Source organism: Delphinapterus leucas, chromosome 1 (genome assembly GCF_059928025.1).
Source record: "Delphinapterus leucas isolate spDelLeu-1000000601 "Yukka" chromosome 1, BTC_Dleu_Yukka2, whole genome shotgun sequence".
In the NCBI taxonomy this organism is placed as follows: Eukaryota; Metazoa; Chordata; class Mammalia; order Artiodactyla; family Monodontidae; genus Delphinapterus; species Delphinapterus leucas.
In genome coordinates this window covers 115,797,421-115,820,899 of record NC_143129.1, presented here as the reverse complement: position 1 = coordinate 115,820,899, position 23,479 = coordinate 115,797,421, and the positions used below count along the sequence as shown (strand labels likewise).

General features: G+C 41.1%; 1 protein-coding gene across 1 annotated transcript; it reads right to left on the bottom strand.

The window, feature by feature from the left end:
• Window positions 1-5,497: 5,497 nt before the first annotated feature.
• On the bottom strand, window positions 5,498-16,228 carry BCL10 (BCL10 immune signaling adaptor). The gene is made up of 3 exons (XM_022580940.3): window positions 16,040-16,228; window positions 9,016-9,304; window positions 5,498-6,021 (listed from the first exon to the last, which is right to left on the bottom strand). The coding sequence occupies exons 1-3, from the start codon at window positions 16,094-16,096 to the stop codon at window positions 5,666-5,668; spliced, it is 702 nt and encodes a 233-aa protein (XP_022436648.1). The 5' UTR covers window positions 16,097-16,228; the 3' UTR covers window positions 5,498-5,665.
• Window positions 16,229-23,479: the final 7,251 nt, after the last annotated feature.

Sequence of the window (23,479 nt, the reverse complement as noted above, 5' to 3'; positions counted from 1 at the left end):
AGAGAGACCAGGATTTCTTTCTGATCCTGCTGCATCTCTTCCTCGAAATAAAATTACTCTCAATGTGCTTCCCTCAGTCGTCATGGAACACCTCTATGGGTAAGTGGACTTACCAAGTCCCAGAGTGAATCCTCTCCTGCTTGACCTCATTCCAGCGCACTCTGAACAGCCTCCTTTGATGGAACTTCTCTTGTATTGCATCACACCACTCTGGGGGTCCTCCAAACTCTCTGGATTCTTATTGTCAGCCTCCTTCCATGCCTGCTTTGCTCTGTACGGCCCTTAAACGCCGGTATTTCCCAACATATTATACCAGCTTTCAGCAACACTTACTAACAATCTGTAGAGGGTGTTACAAAGTTGCAAGTCAGACCATCCCTTTCCAGGGCATTAACTACCTTAATGCTTGTGACTCCCAAATCCGGGTCTCCAACTCCAACCTCTCAAGTTCTGGATCAAACCTCCATTTGGCTCTTAAACTTTATGTATGGACATCGTGCTGGGGTCTCAAACACCCACTTAAAGATCAGTAACTTGCCTTTACATATAACTTGCTTCTGCATTTGTGTTCCCTCTCTTAGTACAATAAATGATATAACCATGTGCCTAGCCACCAAGGGAAACTAGAAATCTTTGACTCCTCCTCACGAACTCAGAGGGAATTATACCCAAGTGAAAGCAGTGAAGTTGGTATCAGTGTAAACGTTCACAGGATGCCTGTTCATTTACACGATACACTCACCTCCAGGAGGCAGAGAAGATGTCTTATTCACTCTTTCCCAGTCCCATAGCACAATGTCTGTGAGCTCCTTCTGGGGAGGAGTTGGAGTATGCTTTGTTCATTTTTATATTCCTAGTACCTAGCTCAGTGCCTGTCATTGAGTAGATGATCAATAAGTATTGTGGATTATAATTTATGAGGGTGTAGATCTGTTTCTCAAAATTTTCCACCCAAGTACCTACATTGACAAAGGAAAATGATGGTCCCAAAGTGCAAAGTTTGGGAGCCTCCAAAACCATCCTCAGGCTTGGTAATTTGCTTGAAGCACTCACAGAACTCTCTGAAAGCTGTTTTACTCGTGATTATGGTTTATTGTAGCTAAAGGATACTGATTAAAATCAGCCAAGGGAAGAGATGCAGGGTGCAGAGTGCTGGAGCCTTCCACATGCAGGGCTTCTGGCTGTCTTCTCCCAGTGGAGGTGTAGACAGTACTAACTTCCGCGGCAAAGACATGTGACAACATGCATGGAGCCATCTGGGGAGGCTCACCCGAAACTTAGCGTCCAGAGTTTTTACTGGGGATTGGTCATGTGGACATAGCCTCCAGCCCCTCCATAGGTCAAGCTGATACAGTATGGCCCAACGCCCCTTGAGCATTAACAGTTTTTTGGAATATAGTATAATACCCTGAAAATGTATGCAAATGTTATATACTAGTCCCTAATACAGCTCTTTTATTTCAATATACAAAAAAGAAAGAAGAAAATCCAAACTTCTCACAATGGTCTGTAAATCCTTCCATATCTGGTCCTCGCTATCTATTAAACCTCATCTCAATCCGGGCTCCTGAGTTCCCTAGTCACCCCTCATACTTACGTTCCAGCCATACAGGCCTGGGTGGTCCTCACTAGCTCATTCTTGCCTCAGGACTTTTGCACTCAATGTTACTTTTGCCTAAACTTCCTACTAGAACTTTACACAGCTGGCTCCTTCCTTCTTATGGTTTAGGCCTCAGCTCAAATGTTGCCTGCTTTGAGAGGAGTTCCCTCATAATGCTATAAACACTTTGGTCCAAGTTACTGTTTAGCTCATACATGCCCTATTTTATATCCACAGCAACTAGAATTATCAGGGTTTCCTTGTTTATTTTCTAACTATCTCCCCCAACTAGAATGTGAGTTCTCTGTGAGAACATAGACATTGTCTGTTTTATCACTGTATCGCCAGCACCTAAAATGATAGGTAATCAATATTGAATTATGAGTGAAAAAATACACAATCTCCACTCTTACCTTTCTGCCATCTAGGAAATGTTAATAAGAGAGCATGGAGTTGTAGAAAGAACACTGATCTTGGAGTCAAACAGCCCTAGATTTTAATTCTAAAGAGCTGTGCCACATACTTAGAGCCATACTTTATCCTGAGATTGTTTCTCGTGTGTTAAAAAAAAGTAACAATAAAACCCTCCTTGCAGAGTTGTTATTAGGATTAAAAACAAGATCACACATGTGGAAACACCAATCACTGTATTTGGCATCCAGTAAGATTGTGGTTTCCAAACACTGTTGCCCGTTGGAATCACCTAGAAATTTTTACCCACTTCTGATGACTGGCTTCCACAGCCTGGCATCCAGATCTTTAAAAGCTCTCCAAGTGGGCTTCCCTGGTGGCGCAGTGGTTGAGAGTCTGCCTGCCGATGCAGGGGACATGGGTTCATGCCCCGGTCTGGGAAGATCCCACATGCCACGGAGCGGCTGGGCCCGTGAGCCATGGCCGCTGAGCCTGCGTGTCTGGAGCCCATGCTCCGCAACGGGAGAGGCCACAGCAGTGAGAGGCCCGCGTACAGCAAAAAAAAAAAAAGAAATGCTCTCCAGGTGATTCTGAAATAGGCAGCAGTTTGGGAACCACCACAGTGAAGGACAACTGTCTGATAATTAAATAGAGTGGCAAGATCAGAGTAAGGCCTTTAGGAGCAGCACTCAAGTTACCCACGTATTGTTTGTGCTTAAATTTAGCTCTTCTTTCAGAAAGCCCTCAAAAGATTACATTTAACAACAAAGATCGATTCCCTGCTTGGTTAGCTATTTTTTTTCCCTCCAAAATCAACAATGTACTTATTTATGCAGTGATACAAGATAAGGACAGAGCGTGAAACTTCCTGCTCCCTTTCACGCTGCTTAGGTAAAAGGACAGTAGCCACAAGACTTAACTTCTACTTTATACTGTACACAAAATTACTTTGTAATGGATCATAGAGCTAATTGTGAAATGAAAACAACTAAGTTTCCAGAGGAAAACATAGGGGATTATCATCACAGCACTAGGATAGGCAAAGATTTTTTAAACAGGAGACAAAAATCACTAACCACAAAAGTACTAATCATTAAACTAAATTAAATTTTAGAAAATGTTTATCAAGGGACTTCCCTGGTAGTCCAGTGGTTAAGACTCCGCACCTCCAGTGCTTCCACTGCAGGGGGCACAGGTTCTATCCCTGGTCAGGGAAGTAAGATCCCACATGCCAAGTGGTATGGCCGAAAAAAAAAATGTTTATCAAAAGAAACCAAAAACCTCCCAAACAAAATAAAAAAATTTGAAACAACAACAAAAAAAATTGAAAGCAAAAAACCTGCCATTATCCTGGTAAGTTCCAAATTTGCCAGTGTTTGCCCTTGCACTAGGAATGACATGCTGACCAAAGATGGAATTAGCTCTTGAAAAAGTGACCATGAAAAGACATGCATGAAATGTAAATGCATATTGCTAAGTGAAAGAAGCCAGTCTGAAAAAGCTACATATTGTATGATTCCAACCATTCAATATATGACATTCTGGAAAAGACAGAGCAATAGAGAGAATAAACAGATCAGTGGTTGCCAGGGCTGGATGGGAAGGGGTGGGGCTGGGGGGAAGAGGAAGGGATGAATAAGTGGAACACAGGATTTTTGGGGAAGTGAAACTATTCTGTGTGATAATATAATGGTGGATGCATGTCACTATGCATTTGTCAAAACTTATAGAACTGTATAACACAAAGAATGACTCCTAATGTAAACTATTAACTTTAGTTAATGTATCAAGACTGGTTCATCAATTCTAATAAATGCACTAATGTGAGATGTTAATATAGGAAACAGGGGGTATATGGGAACTCTGTACTTTCTGCTCAGGTTTTCTGTAAACCTAGAACTGCTCTAAAAAATAAAGTCTCAATTTTTTAAAAAGCAATTTAAAAAAGTGAGCTCGAAGGTGTTGTTTTTATATTAAGTGATAATTTTCACTGCTGCATTAATCAACCCAATAACCAATTGCACTGTCATGTCACAGTATCATTCAAATTTATACATTTTTGGCAACAGCTGGTTTTCAGTGTTTAAATGAAAAATAAACTGATTTCATAGGATTCAGAAAACCAAAAGCCTAAGTTTGTTAAAACCTTAATTTTATTGTCTACGTAGTTAGTCAACAGTCTGAAAGAAAACTATAAATATAGGTGCTACACCATATCTAAATTATGATCTTTGATTCCAAGTAAATCCTATTTAAATTTTTAAAAAACTGCGTATCAAATTTTATTTTAATTAATGAAATGAAAGCTTGCTTCTGCTTTTGAAAAAGGTTTAAGTATTATACCACTATTTTTTTTTTTTAATTGCCACTATTTTGTCATGCTACCCTGGAGGTGAAACATATTTCTCCATAATCGTTAGAAAATGTTTATACTACAAAAATCACCCAGTCTTTAAAATTTTTTTAAAGTCAATATGCCAGTCTTCTTCATGATTGATAATTTCATCAGTCCATCCAGAAGTGCAACTCCATCTTACAACCTGAATTAATGTTTCCTATTAAAATCGGTGCATATAAAAAAAGTTTTAGGTATTTATTTCCTATTGAAAAATCTGAAACTTCCAAAACACAGCACTACAACTTAAAAACATTTATTCTTAATAGCATATTTCCATCTCTGCTTTTTGCAAGTAGTGGAAATATATATGAGACAGATATCTAGAAATAGATATACTTTAATGAAAACAATGAAACAAGATTTATAAATTTGTAAAATTAGTCAAACTTTGTCATAGAACAAAAAGACATATCTAGCTAATGGCCCGCTTGTTCCAAATAGTACTAAAAACAGAATTGTCACATATACACACATAAAAACCATTTTGTTCTAATTATTTCAACTGTACAGTGGTCCTCATTAAAAGGGAACAAAAAGTACAGAAAAAGTATTTTTAAAATCTCATTAAATTATATGTAATAACTGAAGTTTATGCCAAGATTTTTCTTTAGGAATGAAAATGATAAAGCAAAGAGTGTGAAAATCTTAAGAAAGTAGTATTAATTAGTAAGATTAATAAGAAATGTATTTTGGCAAATTGGCACCGTAGGTGGCTCAAACTCCATTAGATATTTCTCTGAATCAGAAGGGGACTAAGTGCCTGTAAGCCCAATTGAGTGGGAAAAAGATTCTTTTCTGTAGCTGGCAGTTTTCCCAGCAGTGCTTGGCTTTATTACGAATAGGAACAGTTTAATTCTGAAAATGTACTGTTGAATGGTTGGAAAGGACTATTAGACTGTGAAACTTACTAGCACAAATGCACAGAGAAGAAACATTGTTCCCAGCCTAAGACTCTATTCTCAAATAGAGAAATGTTCTCTATTAAAATTAGTCTTAAAACATAAAAAAAAGTGAAAACACTAAATTACCTCAAAAAAGAAGAGAAAATACTGAAGAGTACATGATCAACAAGACTTACTTTAGCTATCTACAAGTATACTTTTTATTCTAAAAAATTCTATTTACAAAGTATGTTTACGTTGCATTATAAGACATGTATCAAATGTTAATAAGTCATTATAGCAATTTTATAAGATGATTCATATCCTTTCAAATATTTTTTGTCATCATTAAAAAAATTAAAATGCAGTAAACTGTCATTGCCGCAAAAGAGCACGTGATCTTAAGGGAAGAAACATCTCACTAGAGTTTCCACAAGTTCCTTCTTCTTCTAACTGCAGCTCTGGTGGCAAAGGAGGAGCCCCAGGGTCCCCAGGTCTAGGAAGCGTAGTTGAAGAGAAGGTGGGGTTTTCAGTTCTGCCTACTTCTAGAACAGGCAAATTCAGAGAAGAATCAGTAGAAAAAAAGGGGGCTGTGCTGGATTCTCCTTCTGGATGGTATATGACGGTGGATGCTCTCAGTTTTTCAGAGAAATTACTGTCATCTGAATTTGATCTAGAGAGGTTGTTTGTGGCTCCATCTGGAAAAGGCTCACAGCTGCTACATTTCAGTCCTACAATAAAATTATTCAGATGTAAATGAAAAGTAACTAGAAAACTGAGTCCACACCCATCTTCGAACTTTTTAAAGATTACACAAATTTAAATAGCAGTTTATAAATTGTCATAATCCATTTCACATTTTATCTGCTTTTCCTGACAATCATGAAGCATACTATTATTTACATTTTCTAGATATAGGAATAATCTCAAGGAAGCTAAATGACATGCTACAATTCACATTCAATCTGTGTATTTATACTTAACCATTGAAGGACCTAGAAAAAATAAAGTAGCCCCTAAAATTATTCATAAAATAAGAAATAGCTTTCACAACTAAAAAATATTCTTTAGCACTCCAGCACAAAAAAAAAAAAAATTTATCCCAATTTTAAACTGGGTATATGCTAAAATTCTATGAGTTAATTACTTCCAATTCTTTTTTTATTTTTTATTTATTTTTTATTAAAAAAATTTTTTTACATCTTTATTGGAGTATAATTGGTTTACAATCGTGTGTTAGTTTCTGCTTTATAACAAAGTGAATCAGTTATACATATGTTCCCATATCTCTTCCCTCTTGTGTCTCCCTCCCTCCCACCCTCCCTATCCCACCCTCCCTATCCCACCCCTCTAGGTGGTCACAAAGCACCAAGCTGATCTCCCTGTGCTATGCAGCTGCTTTCCACTAGCTATCTATTTTACGTTTGGTAGTGTATATATGTCCATGCCTCTCTCTCGCTTTGTCACAGCTTACCCTTCCCACTCCCCATATCCTCAAGTCCATTCTCTAGTAGCTCTGTGTCTTTATTCCTGTCTTACCCCTAGGTTCTTCATGACATTTTTTTTTTCTTAAATTCCATATATATGTGTTAGCACACGTTATTTGTCTTTCTCTTTCTGACTTACTTCACTCTGTATGACAGACTCTAGGTCCATCCACCTCATTACAAATAGATCAATTTCGTTTCTTTTTATGGCTGAGTAATATTCCATTGTATATATGTGCCACATCTTTATCCATTCATCTGATGATGGACACTTAGGTTGTTTCCATCTCCAGGCTATTGTAAATAGAGCTGCAAAGAACATTTTGGTACATGACTCTTTTTGAATTATGGTTTTCTCAGGGTATATGCCCAGTAGTGGGATTCCTGGGTCATATGGTAGCTCTATTTGTAGTTTTTTAAGGCACCTCCATACTGTCCTCCATAGTGGCTGTACCAATTCACATTCCCACCAGCAGTGGAAGAGGGTTCCCTTTTCTCCACACCCTCTTCAGCATTTATTGTTTCTAGATTTTTTGATGATGGCCATTCTGACTGGTGTGAGGTGATATCTCATTGTAGTTTTGATTTGCATTCCTCTAATGATTAATGATGTTGAGCATTCTTTCATGTGTTTGTTGGCAAACTGTGTATCTTCTTTGGAGAAATGTCTATTTAGGTCTTCTGCCCATTTTTGGATTGGGTTGTTTGTTTTTTTGTTATTGAGCTGCATGAGCTGCTTATAAATTTTGGAGATTAATCCTTTGTCAGTTGCTTCATTTGCAAATATTTTCTCCCATTCTGAGGGTTGTCTTTTGGTCTTGTTTATGGTTTCCTTTGCTGTGCAAAAGATTTGAAGTTTCATTAGGTCCCATTTGTTTATTTTTGTTTTTATTTCCATTTCTCTTACTTCCAATTCTTGAATCATGGGGTGTTACAAGTGGAAGGGATTCTACAGGTCATCGGGATAGCCTCTCACTATTAGAGACGAGAAGACAGAGGCCTGGAACAGTGAAGTCATGCCCAACATTCCAGGACTACTTCATGCAAGGGGGACAGCTAGAACCCAGGTCTCCTCTTCACATTAAATAGAGAATGTCCTGGTTCTCAACCTAACAGTTTACTTAAATGACAGAGGTTGTTCTGAACAAAGAATTCTATCATATCCAAAGGGTATAGCCAACAATTAGCCTCAGTGTGGAAAGAATAAACACAAATACAATTTATCTCTCTTTTAAGCTCAGCAAATATTCAACCCAATGGTCTACAGGCACAGAACTTCCTGAGTTGACAGATTTTATGTAAAACCTGCAGAGTCTGTAAAGTACATTTGTATGTCAATTTTTTCCACTAGTTTTTCAACTTCACAATACAGTCAGCATTTCTGTCCCATGAAAGAGAAACTATCTTCTTAAATATGGCTCAAGGGGAAACTTCATCTGTGTTCCAACACGGATTTATAGACTGAGTTCCTTAAGGGAAAAGCCCTAAATTACTAATTTCTGTTTCCCTTGCCTAGAACAGCTGGAATAGAGCTGTATCGCATGCACATTTATCTTAAGTGCTCTGTAGAGAGAGACAGAGAAAGATGGGGGTTTGGAGGGAGAGGGGGATTTAAATCGTGCAAACAATTCTGCACAGCATTCCAATTTAGTGAGTGTGTGCTCTGGGGTGAGGGTAAAACGGAAGAGGTAAATCTGCTACTCCCTTAATCAATCTCAGTTTTATGCCTCTCTAATTTTGCAACACTGAGTGTGATTTTAGTGTTTAAAGTTATATATAACTTATACACGATGATTCTTACCAACATAAGCCAACTACTCCATCATGTAATCAACTGGTGGGAGAAAAACTATCAGAATTTATCAAAGGTAAAATACTTTACCTATATACTGTTCTTTATGCGTGATATGCATTTTCAGGGGTTACTTTTGAACAGATTAATCTTGCATTCTGATGACTTTAGAAACAAACTCCTGTGTATACTGGGATTCCATTGTAGTTGTTTTCTATAAATGTGTTGTTAAACGAATATAAATACAGAACACTGAGTGATATTTCACTTTTGCAATGTAATGACATCAAATAAGGTAAAAAAATGCAAATTGAATGTAATTCTGAAGGTTGAACTTTTTGAATAAAAGCAAAATGATCACTTCTAGGTTTTTGTTTTGTTTTGCATTCTACTTATAAAAGCATTGTTACATTTAAATGAACTTTTGGATAACTAAGATATCTTACCTTTCAGATGTTCTAGTTTTATATTTCTAAGTTTTAGCACTTCATCTGTAATCTTCTGTATCAGGAAGTTCTGTGTTTTTTCTCGCCGAATAGATTCAACCAGGGTATCTAGTCCTTTGGGGTTTTCTTGTAAGTAGTCTAACAATTTTCCAGCCCTTTTTCTACTTGATGTTCGGCAAGAAATTTCTTCAGTGTCTTCTCTACTGAGTATTTTTTTTGCACGTAGATGATCAAAATGTCTCTCAGCTATGATTTTTTCACACAGGTATACACGCAAATTTTCTAAAGCCTAAAAGATATAAAAAATGCCTCAATGTATTTTTTTTTTTTAACACCTAAGGAAATCACAAAGGTGACTGATTAGTTAGGAATCTGACTGGTGAGAGAAAACATCCTGAAGTCAGGAGGCTCAGCCCTACTAAAGGCATGCTATTAAAATGAAGGTCCGGTTAGAAGTAGGTCCCTGACTAGATATTCCTCACTGCTTCCTCACTGCTCTGATCTCATCTTCATATCTATAAACCAAGACCAAACTGTTGTGAGGAGGGGGCCAGTCTAATCTAGGGGGCTTGGGTCTGTGGAAATAGGGAGGTCTGCTGAGGGCCTTCAGAGGTAAAGTTGAGAGCAGAGGTTACTGTACATTTTAGTTTCCATTTAGCAAGGAATCCAGGATTAGTCAGGACCAGAGAGGATAACTCACAGTTTATAACTTTCTCATGTTATTAATTTTCCATCTTTCTAGAGTGAAACCACACACACACACACACACAGAGAGGGAGAGAAAGAAAAAGAAAGAACCTAAAACAAAAGGGACCATACTGGGTCTATCTTTGGAGTCAGTTGGCAAGACTGTAGTCTAACTCAGCCTTGGTAGAAGGAAGGTAGAAAGGTATGGGGGGAAAGAAACCTAAAGGAGTAGTAGATATTGGAAAAAATTAAAGAAATAAAAAGAAATCACATACACAGGCCTAGACCTGAGAAGTGCCTAATGAGGCTTAATCAGTCAAAAATCAATGTGGGTCCTAATAAATGGTATTAACAATTTGATGTGAGTGACTATATTATAGCTCCTCCATTTACTAAATATGCAATCTTGGGTAACTTAACTCCTCTGTGCCTCAGTTTCCTCATCTGAGTGTTACGAGAAATAAATTAACACACGTAAAGCACTTGAGAAAGTGCCTAGTACATAGTAAGTGATGAGTAAATGTTAGTGATGATGACAATGATGACTAACTTGATTCACACTGACAATGATGAACTAAAGACAATGGAAAATCTTCAAAGTATATGAGAGTATATGGTGGCAGAAAAGTAGGTTAGGTGAATGGTTCCTACAGTTCTCAGTCCACTGAATTCCCACGAGAAACATTTCACATATCTGAATGCCAAATATGCCAAGAGCTGAGCAGTGGATATGCAAAGATGAACAAGACTTGAAACCTGCATGCAAAGGGCACATGGTCTAGTTGAAGAATACATTATCAACTCAAGCTAAAAATTATGAGACAATGGACTATGACCTGGAAAAAAAGATATAGGTCAAGTACTGGGGAAGCAACCAACTCTGCCTCCAGGACCTGGGAAATTTACAGAGACTACACCTGACCTAGAGGCATGAAAGGTAGGCAATGAGGGAAATTACATTTCCCTATAGTCAAAACCTCATCAAAGGTTTATAAATAAGAGGCAATAAGAAAACTTTTACAGAGGGTTGGGGGAAAGCAAAAATTGGGGTCAAAGGAGAGCAATTAGAAGATTGCTGCAATATCTTACATATGATAAGCTGAGTGCACGAATTTAAGCTGTGGGGATGAGGAGAGAGAAAAATAGATTTAAAAGATGAACTCCTTGGAAAACCTCATTTGTTGTCATTTCTACCACACGTTGATGATTTCTAAATTTTCCTATGTGATCAAGACTTTCTCCACCTAGAGATCCCAATGGTACTTAAAATTCAACATGTCCAAAACCAATTTTGTTATCTTCCCCTATCGTTTTCCTCTGACATTCTCAGCTCACTTGCGAGTACCACCATCCATCCAACCATGCTATAAACCTACAACTCACCCTTGACTTTTCCTCTCTTTCACTCACTTGGCACATTCGATCAGATCACCCACCCACCAAGTCCTGCCAATCTACCCCAATATTTATCTAAGCTGCCCCTTCACTCCATCCCTATTATTAGCATTGTCCTAGTTCGGGTCCCTATATATCTTGCATCGACTATTAACAAGACACCTAGCTGTACTTCTTCCTTCTCTCCCCACCCCGCTCAACTTCTTCCTTCACACATCTATCAGACCTTGTAATTTTTCAAGAAAAAATGGAAATCTGGAGTGTTACATGAATTCTACCAATATTGAAATGTTGTTAGTTAATTTTTAAAAAATTTAAAACACTTGTGTTCCACCTCGACTTAAAGGATAAAGTTTCTCAACCATAGCAGAATAGCAGAGAAGTGAAGAGCATGGCTCTGGACTCAGACCAACCTCAGTTCAAATCCTGAATCTGCCACATATTCCTGTGAGAGCTGGAGGAAGTTACTTAACCTCTCTAAGCCTCAGGTCCCTTATTGGTAAAAAAATAATAAATACCTAGCAGGACCTGTAGGAGGACTAAATGGGACAGTGCATATGAAGGCTTGACACAGTAGGTATTCAATAAATCACAGCTACTTGATGATGGCAGGCAGGTGCTTCATAGTATGGATCCTGCCTACCTCTCCAGCTTACTCTATGTTCTGGAACTTTATGTTCTTCCTAAAACTGCTGTTTTCCACTACATTTCTTTAAGTCGTTACCTTTGCCTTGTTTTCTTTTCCCATATCCCTATTCATCTTTTAAAATTCAGGACAGTGGTCATCTCCTTCAGGTAACTTTACTTAAACTCCCCCAAATGAGTACTCCTCTCCTGCCTTTACAGCACCCAGTGTATGCACTTCACTTTTCTATACAACAGGACTCCACTTATATCTCCCAACTCACTCCCAGACATTTTCACTCTGTCCCACTACTCTTCTCAAAGTCACCAAGGGTCTCCTTATCACTAAATCTGATACTTTTCAGTCTTCATCTCACTTCTCAGCAGCATGAACACAGTTGATCACTCCCTTCCTGAAATACTCTTTTCTTGTCTTATATGAATACCACACTGTCCTGGCTTTCTTCCCATCTCTGCGGCCATAACTTCTTACTTTTTAAAACTTTTCTATGGTCTCCCTTTCCCTTCTAGTTCTCAAGTTCCCCAGGTAAACTCACTTAATCCCACACTTTTATTTCTAGCTCAGATCTCTCTTTTGATCTTCAAACTGATAGGTCTAATTGCTGATTTGACATTTCCACTTACTAATCTGATTCCACTCTCTTCCTCAACTCCCACATTCAAACCATCACCAAGTCCTATCATTACTGTTTAAAATATGCATCTGGAATTTTCCTGTTCCATCCATCTCCACTGCCTGTACCCTGATCCGAATCACCATCATCTCTCAACTACGTAAATTCCAAGGATCTCCTCACTAGTTTCTCTCTTCTCCCTTTTGCTCGCTCCAGTCCATACATTAGGCAGAGGGATTTTTAAAAATATAATTCTTCAATAGGTCTCTACTACACTTGGGAAAAAAATCCCACTTTACTACCATCTGTAAGACCCTTCATAATCTGGCACTAGCCCACCATCCTAACTTCACCTCTAGGCACTCTCTGCCTTTTTCCAATTTCCCCAAGATCTTGCCTGCCTTAGATCCTTTGAAAATTCTATTCTGCCTAGAATGCTCTTCTCCAGTTCTGTCATAGCCTTCAGGAACCAGTTTAAAAAATGTTAATAACCTTCCCTGACCATCCTATCTCAAGTAGATTTCCCCTCTTACCTTGTTATTGGCTCAACACCTGTTTGTCTCCTTCATAGTACTTACCATAATTTGGAATTATACATTTATTTGTTTTCAACCTTAAGAACCCACATGTTAAAAGCAGGCAAGAACCAGGTACATTCTGTTCAACTCTGTATATCCTGCATTTAGCAGAGTGCTAAGTAGATAATGTTTTGGATGAATGTAAAATTCATTGCACTTATTCTGTGATTTGCAATTGTCATTTTACATGTCCCCCCCACCCCCCAAGAAGTTGAGCTCTTCTCAAACTAAGATTGTGTGTTAGTTTTTAATTTCTGAACTGTTAGAATCAATGGCAGTATCAGTCTCACAGTGTGTAGTCCATATTTATGAAACTGAACTAAATTCAACAAAAGAGAGGTAAACAACTAGATGGAGCACACAGGGAGAAGGAGTATAGTGAAGAAGTGGGAGCCTGAAAAAAAAAAAAAAGAAGTGGAAGTTTCCATGTGGATAAGTGGTGGTACAGTCGGTCCTCTGTATCTGCAGGTTCCGCACCCTCGGATTCAACCAATAGTGGATGGAAAATATTTGGAAAAAAAAATTCCAAGGGCTCCCCTGGTGGCACAGTGATTAAGAATCCTCCTGCCAAAGCAGGGGACACGGGTTCGAGCCCTGGCCCGGGAAGATCCCACATGCCGCAGAGCAACTAAGCCTGTGCGCCACAACTACTGAGCCTGCGCTCTAGAGCCCACGTGTCACAACTACTGAAGCCCGCACGCCTAGAGCCCGTGCTCCGCGACAAGAGAAGCTACCGCGTGAGAAGCCCGCGCACTGCAACGAAGAGTAGCCCCCGCTTGCCGCAACTAGAGAAAGCCCGCGCATAGCAACGAAGACCCAACACAACCAAAAATAAATAAAATAAATAAATTAAAAAAAAAATTCCATAAAGTTCCAAAAAGCAAAACTTGAATTTGCTGTGTGGGTCAACTATTTATATAGCATTTACATTGTATTTACAACTATTTACACAGTATTCACATTGTACTAGGTGTTATAAGTAATCTAGAGATAATTCAAAGTATATGGGCAGATGTGTGTAGGTTACATGCAAATACTACGCCATTTTATAAAAGGGACTTGAGCATTCATGAATTTCTTTTTTTTTTGTGGTACGCGGGCCTCTCACTGTTGCGGCTTCTCCCGTTGCGGAGCACAGGCTCCGGACGCACTGGCCCAGTGGCCATGGCTCACGGGCCCAGCCGCTCCGTGGCATGTGGGATCCTCCCGGACCGGGACACGAACCCGTGTTCCCTGCATCGGCAGGCGGACTCTCAACCACTGCGCCACCAGGGAAGCCCGCATCGATGAATTTTGGTATCAGCAGCCAATCCCCATGGATTCATCACGACAGAGAATACAGCAGAAACAGCAAGTGGCTTTGGGGGAAGGATGATAAAAAGTTCAATTTTAGACAAAGTGAGGAATCTGAAGGATATAAAAGTGGATTTCCAGTAGATATTTGGAAATAAGCACTTAGAGTTGAGAAAGAAGGAAGTCCAAATATGTGGATTATAATTTTAAAACTCCTAAGGTCATAAACGATTCTGAAAACATCATGAAAAAAATTTCTAAGAAGAAAATGTGCACGTATTTTTTTTCACAGATGTCCTGAAACGTGTCCATGATTCCCCAAGGTTATGGATTTCTTATATAGCTGTAAATTGAAATCATGGAGATGGATAATATCAATGAACTGATGGAAAAAAAAAAAAAGACCTAGAAGCCACCCTTCACATCTGTGTTTATGTACAGGCTTTATATCCTCCCACTTGTAACCTCTCACTACCTGTTTTATCAACTATAAAATGGGAAAGACAATTATCTGCCTTAGAGGTTGTTGTACAGATTAAATGAGAACATTGTAAATTGTGTGACAGAGTATCTGGAATACAGTAGGCCTAGCTCTTGAAGTTCATGTTTTTACTGGCACAAATCTTGAAAAACACAATACTCATTTATTCTTTATTAGTTATCAATGTCCCAGTCTTAACTCAACTAGAATGTAAAGCAGGGGCCTGTCATTTTTTTATATCTTTCCAGGCCCAAGGACAGTACTTTCCATATAAGTACTCCACAATTATCTGTTGAAGGAGGAAACTAAGGCACAGTCATAACCAGTCTCCTTTTGCTAATGAGTCATACCAACTGTAATTATGAGTACAGTGTAATAAACCTTACAGGTGAGGGTAAAAGGAAGCACACAAACATTTAAAAAGCTGCTGTCCTGTCCAATTCACAAAGATGATTTTGTATAAGTACTGCAGCGTTAAGCCAGAACACAATTCATGTTCATATTGTTTTGAATTTGAATTAATATAAAGTATTTTAATGGTACTCATATAAGTCTCACATGGCAAAACAAGTTAACTAAAAGCAAAGGAAAAGAGAAACAAGTCAGACCTCAACAAAGTCATTCTTTACGAATAAATACTAAGATTTGTGCACTTCAGCATCCAAGCAGAAGAGCATAATTTAGCTGCTGAATATCTCCAACGTTTACCTGTAAATTAATTCTCCGCTTCATGTATTCATCCCCCGCCCCCTCCGCGCCCCTTCAATTTAAATACGTGGGCGTTTGCTTACTAGGGGAATTCCGGGTTGTGCTTTCAACAGTCCAGCTTCCCCCAACCCCCTTTGCAAGTTTCACGTATTTGATCCACTGCTTGGGATGCTTTATCTGGTCCAGCTTTTGCTCCAGGTTGAGCCAGCAGCCAAGGCAGTCTGGCTCAAGGATGAACTTGAGTCGTCGATCCCTAACAACGCAGCCCCAAAGCGCAGCTGGGGTGAAATCACCAGGGGATGGGTGAGCAGTGGGCAAGTAGCTGACTGTAAAGAAACGCTCCACTGAACAAGATTTCTGAAACCCAAGCCCTGCTTTTATTGATTTAAAACGTGGATTAACAGGTCAGCGGGGATCAGATCACTTCCACCAAGGTCCCTCGGATGCAGAGCTCGCCGCGGTCCTGCTGTGCCCGGACGTTTCGCTTCTCAGACCGCGGGCTCCTCCTCCGATTCCGACTCGGACTAGGACGCGGGGTTTCCTCGCTGCAGGAATGCAGCCCCCCCCCCCGCTCCGCCCGCCCCCGGCCCTCGGCGGTGCCCGGGCAAGGTTTTGCTACTCACGTCCTTCTTCACTTCAGTCAGGTCCTCCTCGGTGAGGGACGGCGCAGTGGGCTCCATGGTGAACGCGGGAGATGGCGCTTCTTCCGGGTCCGGGAGCTCGGGCTGCGCCGCCCCGCCCAGGCTGGGGGCTTCGGCCTCCGGATGAAGGGGCAGAGGGGGAGGCGGAGAGGGTCGGGAGGAAGAGGGCTACGCCTTCGAAAACAGATGGACTCGTGGGTCAAACTGTAGCGCTTCCGGCCCTGCCTTTGCGAGCCGAGGGCTCAGCCCACCTAAGCTTCCCGACGCGGAGCTCGGGCTCCCGCTCCTTCCCTCTCCAAGAGGCCCAGGCCCAGGCACCGCCCCTCTGTGAGGCCGGGCCTTCGGGAGAGCCCGCCCCGTCTCTGTGGGAGCCAATCGGGGCCAGCCCATGGGTCAGCCTTCTCCCCGCCCCCCGGCCGGAGCCTTTCAGGAGTGGCTCCGCCCACAGCCTCCAGGTCATTTGCATGTGGCCGCGGGTTGGCCTCACTGAAAGGAATCGTTTCCCTGGGTGGGGTGCATCGCTGCTCTGCCTGCGGGCCGTCGCCGCCTGCGCAGACAGCTCACAGGCGGAGTCGAGTCTCTGCTTGTCTGTACTTTTGGGTTCCTCCTCTTTTCCCAGACCCTACCCAACAATTTCCTGTTGCTGTGTTTGCCCACTCAAGTTTTAAAATTATTTGGTCTCACACGGATACACGTGCATACACACACAAGACGCATATACAGCCTATCAACAATATTAACGAAATTTCCGAAAGAGAAAAACCGCCTACGATCCCACTACTTTAACACCTAATTTAACGTCTGCATTTTTTGGGGTCACTTTATTATAAACACATTTCCTTATTTATTCATCCGTGTAATGAAGCTATGTCTACCTCATGCCTCTCACAGGGCTGCTGTGAGAATTAAATGACATGATATACGTAAGGTTCTTAGAGGTACTGGGCACACAGTACACACCTTACATTACTAAAACATTTATTGAGTCCTTACTAATATGTTCTAGGCATCTTATTCTGTAACAGTTCTCCCATTTTATCGGGGGAGACTGATGAACAGACCACTATTCTCAGAATGGTATTCTAGCTACTAACAGAGGTGTATACAAAGTAATGTGGGTGAAAAGCTCAAAACAGAGCCCTGGACTCAAGATGGTTGTTTGGACAACATGCTAAATAAACTAGAAATAAAGTAGATGGTATTTGAAGCTAGAGTGTAGATAAAAATGACAAGAGGACCAAAAACGAACTTGGGAGCCCCAACATTTAAGGGAAGAGAAAGCAAAAGAACCAGAAAAGAACAACGTTGCCAAAGCCACACCAACGTGTTTTTTATCGCAACACGGGGTTTCTACTTTTAACATTAACATTACCTCACATGTCTTTTTCCATATTGATACACAGTATTTTTTCTGATTGCTTAACCTTCCATCCTCTTGGTATAACCCAATTTACTTAACTATTTGTTCTTTCATTTCACAAATATTTATTGAACATCAGCTATGTGCCCGAGACTGTTCTAGGTGCTGGGGAAACAACTGTGAACAAAACAGATAAAAATTCCTTTCCTCCTGGAGTTTAAATTCTAGTATATGTGTGTTTGGAGCAGGGCAGACAGACATTTGAAAAATGTTATGTAAATTATTTATTATGTTAGAAAATAATAAATACTAAGAGAAAATGTAAAACAGGGCAATAGAATGAGGGTGTTTGGATTAGTAAAATTTTAAGTAGGGTGGTTAATGAAGACCTCATTGAGAAAGGGAGATTTGAGTTACTACTTGAAGGAATTGAGGGAATGAGCCATATAGACATATGGAGAAAGAATATTAGAGGGAACAGCCAATGAAAAGGATCCAGTGTGACTGGGAAGGGGATGGGGTCCTTGTGTGCCACTGTAAAAGTTTACTTTGACTTTGCTCTGAGTCATATGGGCATACTCTGAGTCAGACGGGAAGCCACTGGAGGGTTCTGAACAGGGGAGTGACATGATCTGGTTTATGATTTGAAAAAGGAGCACTTTCACTGTTGCCTTGAGGGGCAGGAAGATGGAAGAGGGGAGACCACTTAGGGTCTAGCACCATCATCCAGGCCCCGGGAGGTGTTGGCTTAGAGCCGGGTTGGAAGCAGTTAGGGTGGTGAGAACATTTTGAAGAGAAGTAGGGAAGTGATTTCATTTCCTTTTCAAAGAATCACTCTGGCTGCGGAGTAGAGAAAAGATTGTAGATGTAAGGGTGGAAGCAGAGAGATCAGCTGGAAGCTACCAGAGTGATCCTGGCAAAGATGAGGGTGATGTGACCAGGCTGGGAGCAGTGGAGAGCACTTCCCCATGGTGGCCTTAAGTTATTCCCAATTTTTCATTATTATAACAAATTTGTCCGTGAATTTTTCATCTCCATATTCCCCAGGCCTTTTTTCTGTTGAATTATCATTTCTTTTGCATAAGTTCTCAGGAGAAGGAGTACAGAGCCCAGTGAAAGGAATATTCTCTGTCTTTTCAGGTATATTTCCACAGGTTCTCTCCAAAGTGTTGGTCCGTCCGTGTGCAGCGACGAACTGTTTTGCCTCAACCATTCCTGCTTTGCTGATGAAGAAGGGGATTCAGAACCTATCAAAGCAAAGGGATTTGAACGAAGCCAATTCGCTACACCCATTTTCATAGGACATTATGAGGTTGCTCTTCTATTGTTATTTTTTATTTATTTATTTATCTTAAAAAAATTATTTATTTTTGGCTGCATTGGGTCTCCGTTGCTGCACGCGGGCTTTCTCTCCTTGCAGCGAGCGGGGGCTACTCTTCGTTGTGGTGCACGGGCTTCTCACTGCGGTGGCTTCTCTTTGCGGAGCATCAGGCTCTAGGCCCGTGGGCTTCAGTAGTTGCGGCACTCGGGCTCAGTAGTTGTGGCTTGCGGGCTCTAGAGCGCAGGCTCAGTAGTTGTGGTGCACGGGCTTAGTTGCTCCGCAGCACGTGGGATCTTCCCGGACCAGGGCTCGAACCAGTGTCCCCTCCATTGGCAGGTGGATTCTATTTTTTTTTTTTTTTTTTTGCGGTATGTGGGCCTCTCACTGTTGTGGCCTCTCCCATTGCGGAGCACAGGCTCCAGATGCGCAGGCTCAGTGGCTATGGCTCACAGGCCTAGCCACTCCGTGGCATGTGGGAATCTTCCCGGACCAGGGCACGAACCTGTGTCCTCTGCATCGGCAGGCGGACTCCCAACCACTGCACCACCAGGGAAGCCCCAGGCGGATTCTTAACCACTGCAACGCCAGGGAAGTCCTCTATTGTTCTTTTTTAAACAGAATGTTTCAAACACACTAAACTATAAAGAATAATGTTACAAACACCCTGTGTTCATTACCAAGATTTTAACAAGGATTGATATTTTGCCACATTTGCATCTATTATGGCTTTTGACTGCCAAATATTAGTGGCAGACATCTTTGATTCTTGAACCTTCTTTCATGACCCTTACAATGCATCTGACTCTGTCCTTGTTGTTGACCATCATTTCACTCTGACACCTCCAGCTTTCTTCCATCTTCCTTATTCATTCCCTTATTCATTATTTAACTAAAAAGTTGTGTCTGCTGTGTGTCAGAAGTGGGAGTTATGAAATGAGGATCAGGGGTTGGGTGGGAATGAGTGAGAAGTTTAGAAAGTTTTAAAAGCTGAAAGGTTAATATTTTGTTTTTGAGGCCGTGTCTCAATGTTCCCAAGTCACATAGCCTGTGTCAAAGCAGCCACATCTGAAGGTCATGTGCCTAATCACAGAGCTAGTTCGCATCAGGCCTTGCCATTCCTAGTCCTGCTTGCTTTCTAGTGCATCATACTTCTTTCATAAGCAAACTCTTTCCCATTTCTCTGCTAAATCACAGGATCAGACATAATGAGGTTCGGGCATATATTCAAGAAAATCGCTCTGCTCATTCTCTACCTTGCAATAATTCTACCTCTTCCCCACCCCCTCCATCCCCACCTCGACTTCTGGGCTCACCATCTGCCTCTTACTGTGACATACAAGGCATCTGATCAACGTACTATGAAGGATACAGTTTGGGTGCTACAAACATAAGGCAGCATATCATAGTGGTTACAAATGAGGATGTTAGGCATCTGACAGACCGAGACTAGTATATTAGTTTCCTAGGGTGGCCATGATAAATTACCACAAATGGGGACATAAAACAACAGAAATTTATTCTCTCACAGTTCTAGAGGCTAGAAGTCCAAAACTGGCAGGGCCATGCAAGCTCCCTCTGAAGGCCCTAGGGAAGACTTGCTCCTGACCTCTTCCAAGCTTCTGGTGGTTGCTGGCCATCCTTGGAATTTCTTGGCTGTGGCCGTATAACTCCAGTCTCTGTCTCCATCTTGACATGGCTTTATCTGTTTTCTTCCTATGTCTCTGTCTCCAAATGTCCTTCTTCTTATAAGGACAGTAATATTTGGGTTTAGGGCCCACTCTAATCCAGGATGATCTTAACTTGATTACCTTTGTAAAGACACTGTTTTCATTTGGTAGTGTATATATGTCCATGCCACTCTCTCACTTTGTCACAGCTTACCCTTCCGCATAGCACAGGGAGATCAGCTAGGTGGTTTGTGACCACCTAGAGGGGTGGGATAGGGAGGGTGGGAGGGAGGGAGACGCAAGAGGGAAGAGATATGGGAACATATGTATATGTATAACTGATTCACTTTGTTATAAAGCAGAAACTAACACACCATTGTAAAGCAATTATACTCCAATAAAGATGTTAAAAAAAAAAAGACACTGTTTCCAAACAAGGTCATATTCTGAGGTTCCAGTGGACATTTGACAAGATGCTATTCAACGCAGTACAGCTGAATTCTAGATTTGCCAATTATCAGCTATATGAGCTGGGAACAATCAATAAGCATTCCATAAAGATAGCTGTTATAGGAATGCAGAGGGAGGGAAGAGCAAACCATTTCTGACCGATGAGACAACATGAAAGAGGTGCATTTAAACTGGGCCAGAGGATTTTAGTAGGTGAAGTTTAACTGCTGTTTAATGATTTATCCCAATACTTCCTGCCAGACACCAGGTGCTGTGTTGAACAATGAATTCTATTTCAAGTAATCTGAATTATAAATTTCCTGGAAATAGTTGGAGGAGAAAATTGGACAGTTCTGTGCCAGACACTCCTGGGTTTTAATGGCAAGGCGATATGCGGTAGAGTTTAGATGTTTTAACTCAGGAGTTTTCTGAAGATTCCAGGAGGTCCTGCCCCCAGGAGTGGCTCACAGCCTAAGAAGGAAGGACCAGGAGGGTATGGAGTGGTGAGCACGGACCTGAGCAGATCCTCTGAGGACATTCGCAAGTGCATCCCAAGACTGAGACATTGCTGGGGCTGATGAGGGAACCGGAGAGAAGGGATCATTCCCACTGCCTTCCCCCAGAAGACTGATTGGTTTGGAGAATAAGGACAGGCATTTGGTATTAGAGCCCTGCATGTTTATGGGACGAGCTACCTTGGATCTAATCGAGGTGCGGTGATGTCCCATACACCAGCAAGGAGATCTTGAGAAAAGAGCTAGATCTCCTAGTCATACAACTGCCTGGGAAGAAACAATCACTAGCAACTTATTTCACACCCATTCTGAGCCAAGCACCCCACCTCTGCTGTTACAATTTAATCTCTGTAACAGTCCTTCCAGGTAGGCTTTATTATCCTCAATTTACAGGTGAGAAATCTGAGGCTTAGACAATATGTTTTGCCCAAGCCCACTCCTCTACCAAATAGCAGAATCAGGATTCCAACTCAGTTCTCTCTGATAACAGAGCCAGTGTTCTTAATTACTAGCTGTAGACTGAGCTAATTGCTTTAGGATATAGTGATTCAGAGGAGCTAGAGGATACTCACACATTCCTGGGGGCAAGGCAAGGTCTGTTCGCTGTGTCTGAGGTAGGAGAAAGAAAAGCCAGCAAACTTATCATGGGATTTTAAAACTCCCCAAATGCAAAGGAGAACACCCAAAGACTGGCAGGAAGGGAGCTCTCGAGCTCTTGACGGACCCTGAACGGCAGCCTTATAAGAGCATCCTGCCGTGGGGAAGGCCAAGGAATGCACCCACTGTTCCAGGCCTAGGGATGTCACTGATGGAGCAGGATTCTGAAAGGTAGCTACAGCATAACTGCATAAGGGCAGCCAAAGGTCAGGAACATAGTAAGAGGACTTCATAGTCTATGGTGAGTTTCTGCAAATGTACTGTCCTCTGCTGAATGAAGAGATGGTAACTAGACAGCTTCACATGAGTTCATAGGTTCGTGGTTCTGTCAGTTGGTACCTCAGGGTATAGAAGGAAACTTGTGAATGAGAACGCCTCATCCTGCTGATGATGCATGAGGCATTGTGCACAACAGTGGCGATGCTGGAAACCAGGAATGGCTCAATAATGCGACAGAAGGAGGAAGAAGGTGGTACTGCAAACTGTGGGTTGGATTCCAATGCAGGCATAATTCTGGGAAGGGTCTTTAAAGGAGTAGCTCACGCGTGTCTAGAGTGGAAGGGTGGGGATGACCACTGAGAGGCACCATAGGCTCCCTCAAAATCAGTCACTTACCCTGAGCCATGGTTAGAATCAGTGGTTCTTGGTCTGGGCTGCTTATTAGAATCACATGGGTGCTAAAGTCCCACTGCAAACCAATTTTTAAGCCTGAGTAGTGGTAGGGTTTTTTTTTTTTTTCTTCTAACAGTTTCAGTGAGATATAATTCACATACCGCACAATTCATCTAAAGTATACAATTCAGTGCTTTTTAGTATATTCACAGAATTGTGTAACCATCACCACAATCAATTTTAGAATATTTCATCACTCTTGAAAGAAATCTGTGCCCTTTAGCCTTCATCCCTACTCCTCCCATCTTTCCTAGCCCTAGGCAAACATTCATAACATTCATTGACTTTCTGTCTCTATAGATTTGCCTGTTCTGGACATTTAATAGAAATGGAATGATACATGATCACTTAGCATAATGTTTTCAAGGTTCATCCACATTGTAGCAGGAATCAGTCGTTCGTTCCTTTTTATGGCTGAATAAATATTCCGTTGTATGAATATGCCACACTTTATTTATGGATTCATAAATTGGTGAACATTTGGATTATTTCTACTTTTTGGCTATTATAAATAATGTTGTTATTTTGAACATTTGTGTACAAGGTATTGTGTGAATGTGTGCTTTCATTTCTCCTGAGCATAGACCTAAGAGTTGAATTACTGGGTTACATGGTAAACCTGTGTTTGTTTGTTTGTTTTAAAAATAATTTTATTATTTATTTATTTATATATGGCTGCATTGGGTCTTTGTTGCTGCGCTCGGGCTTTCTCTAGTTGCGGTGAGCAGGGGCTAGTCTTCGTTGCGGCGCGTGGGCTTCTCATTGCGGTGGCTTTTTTTG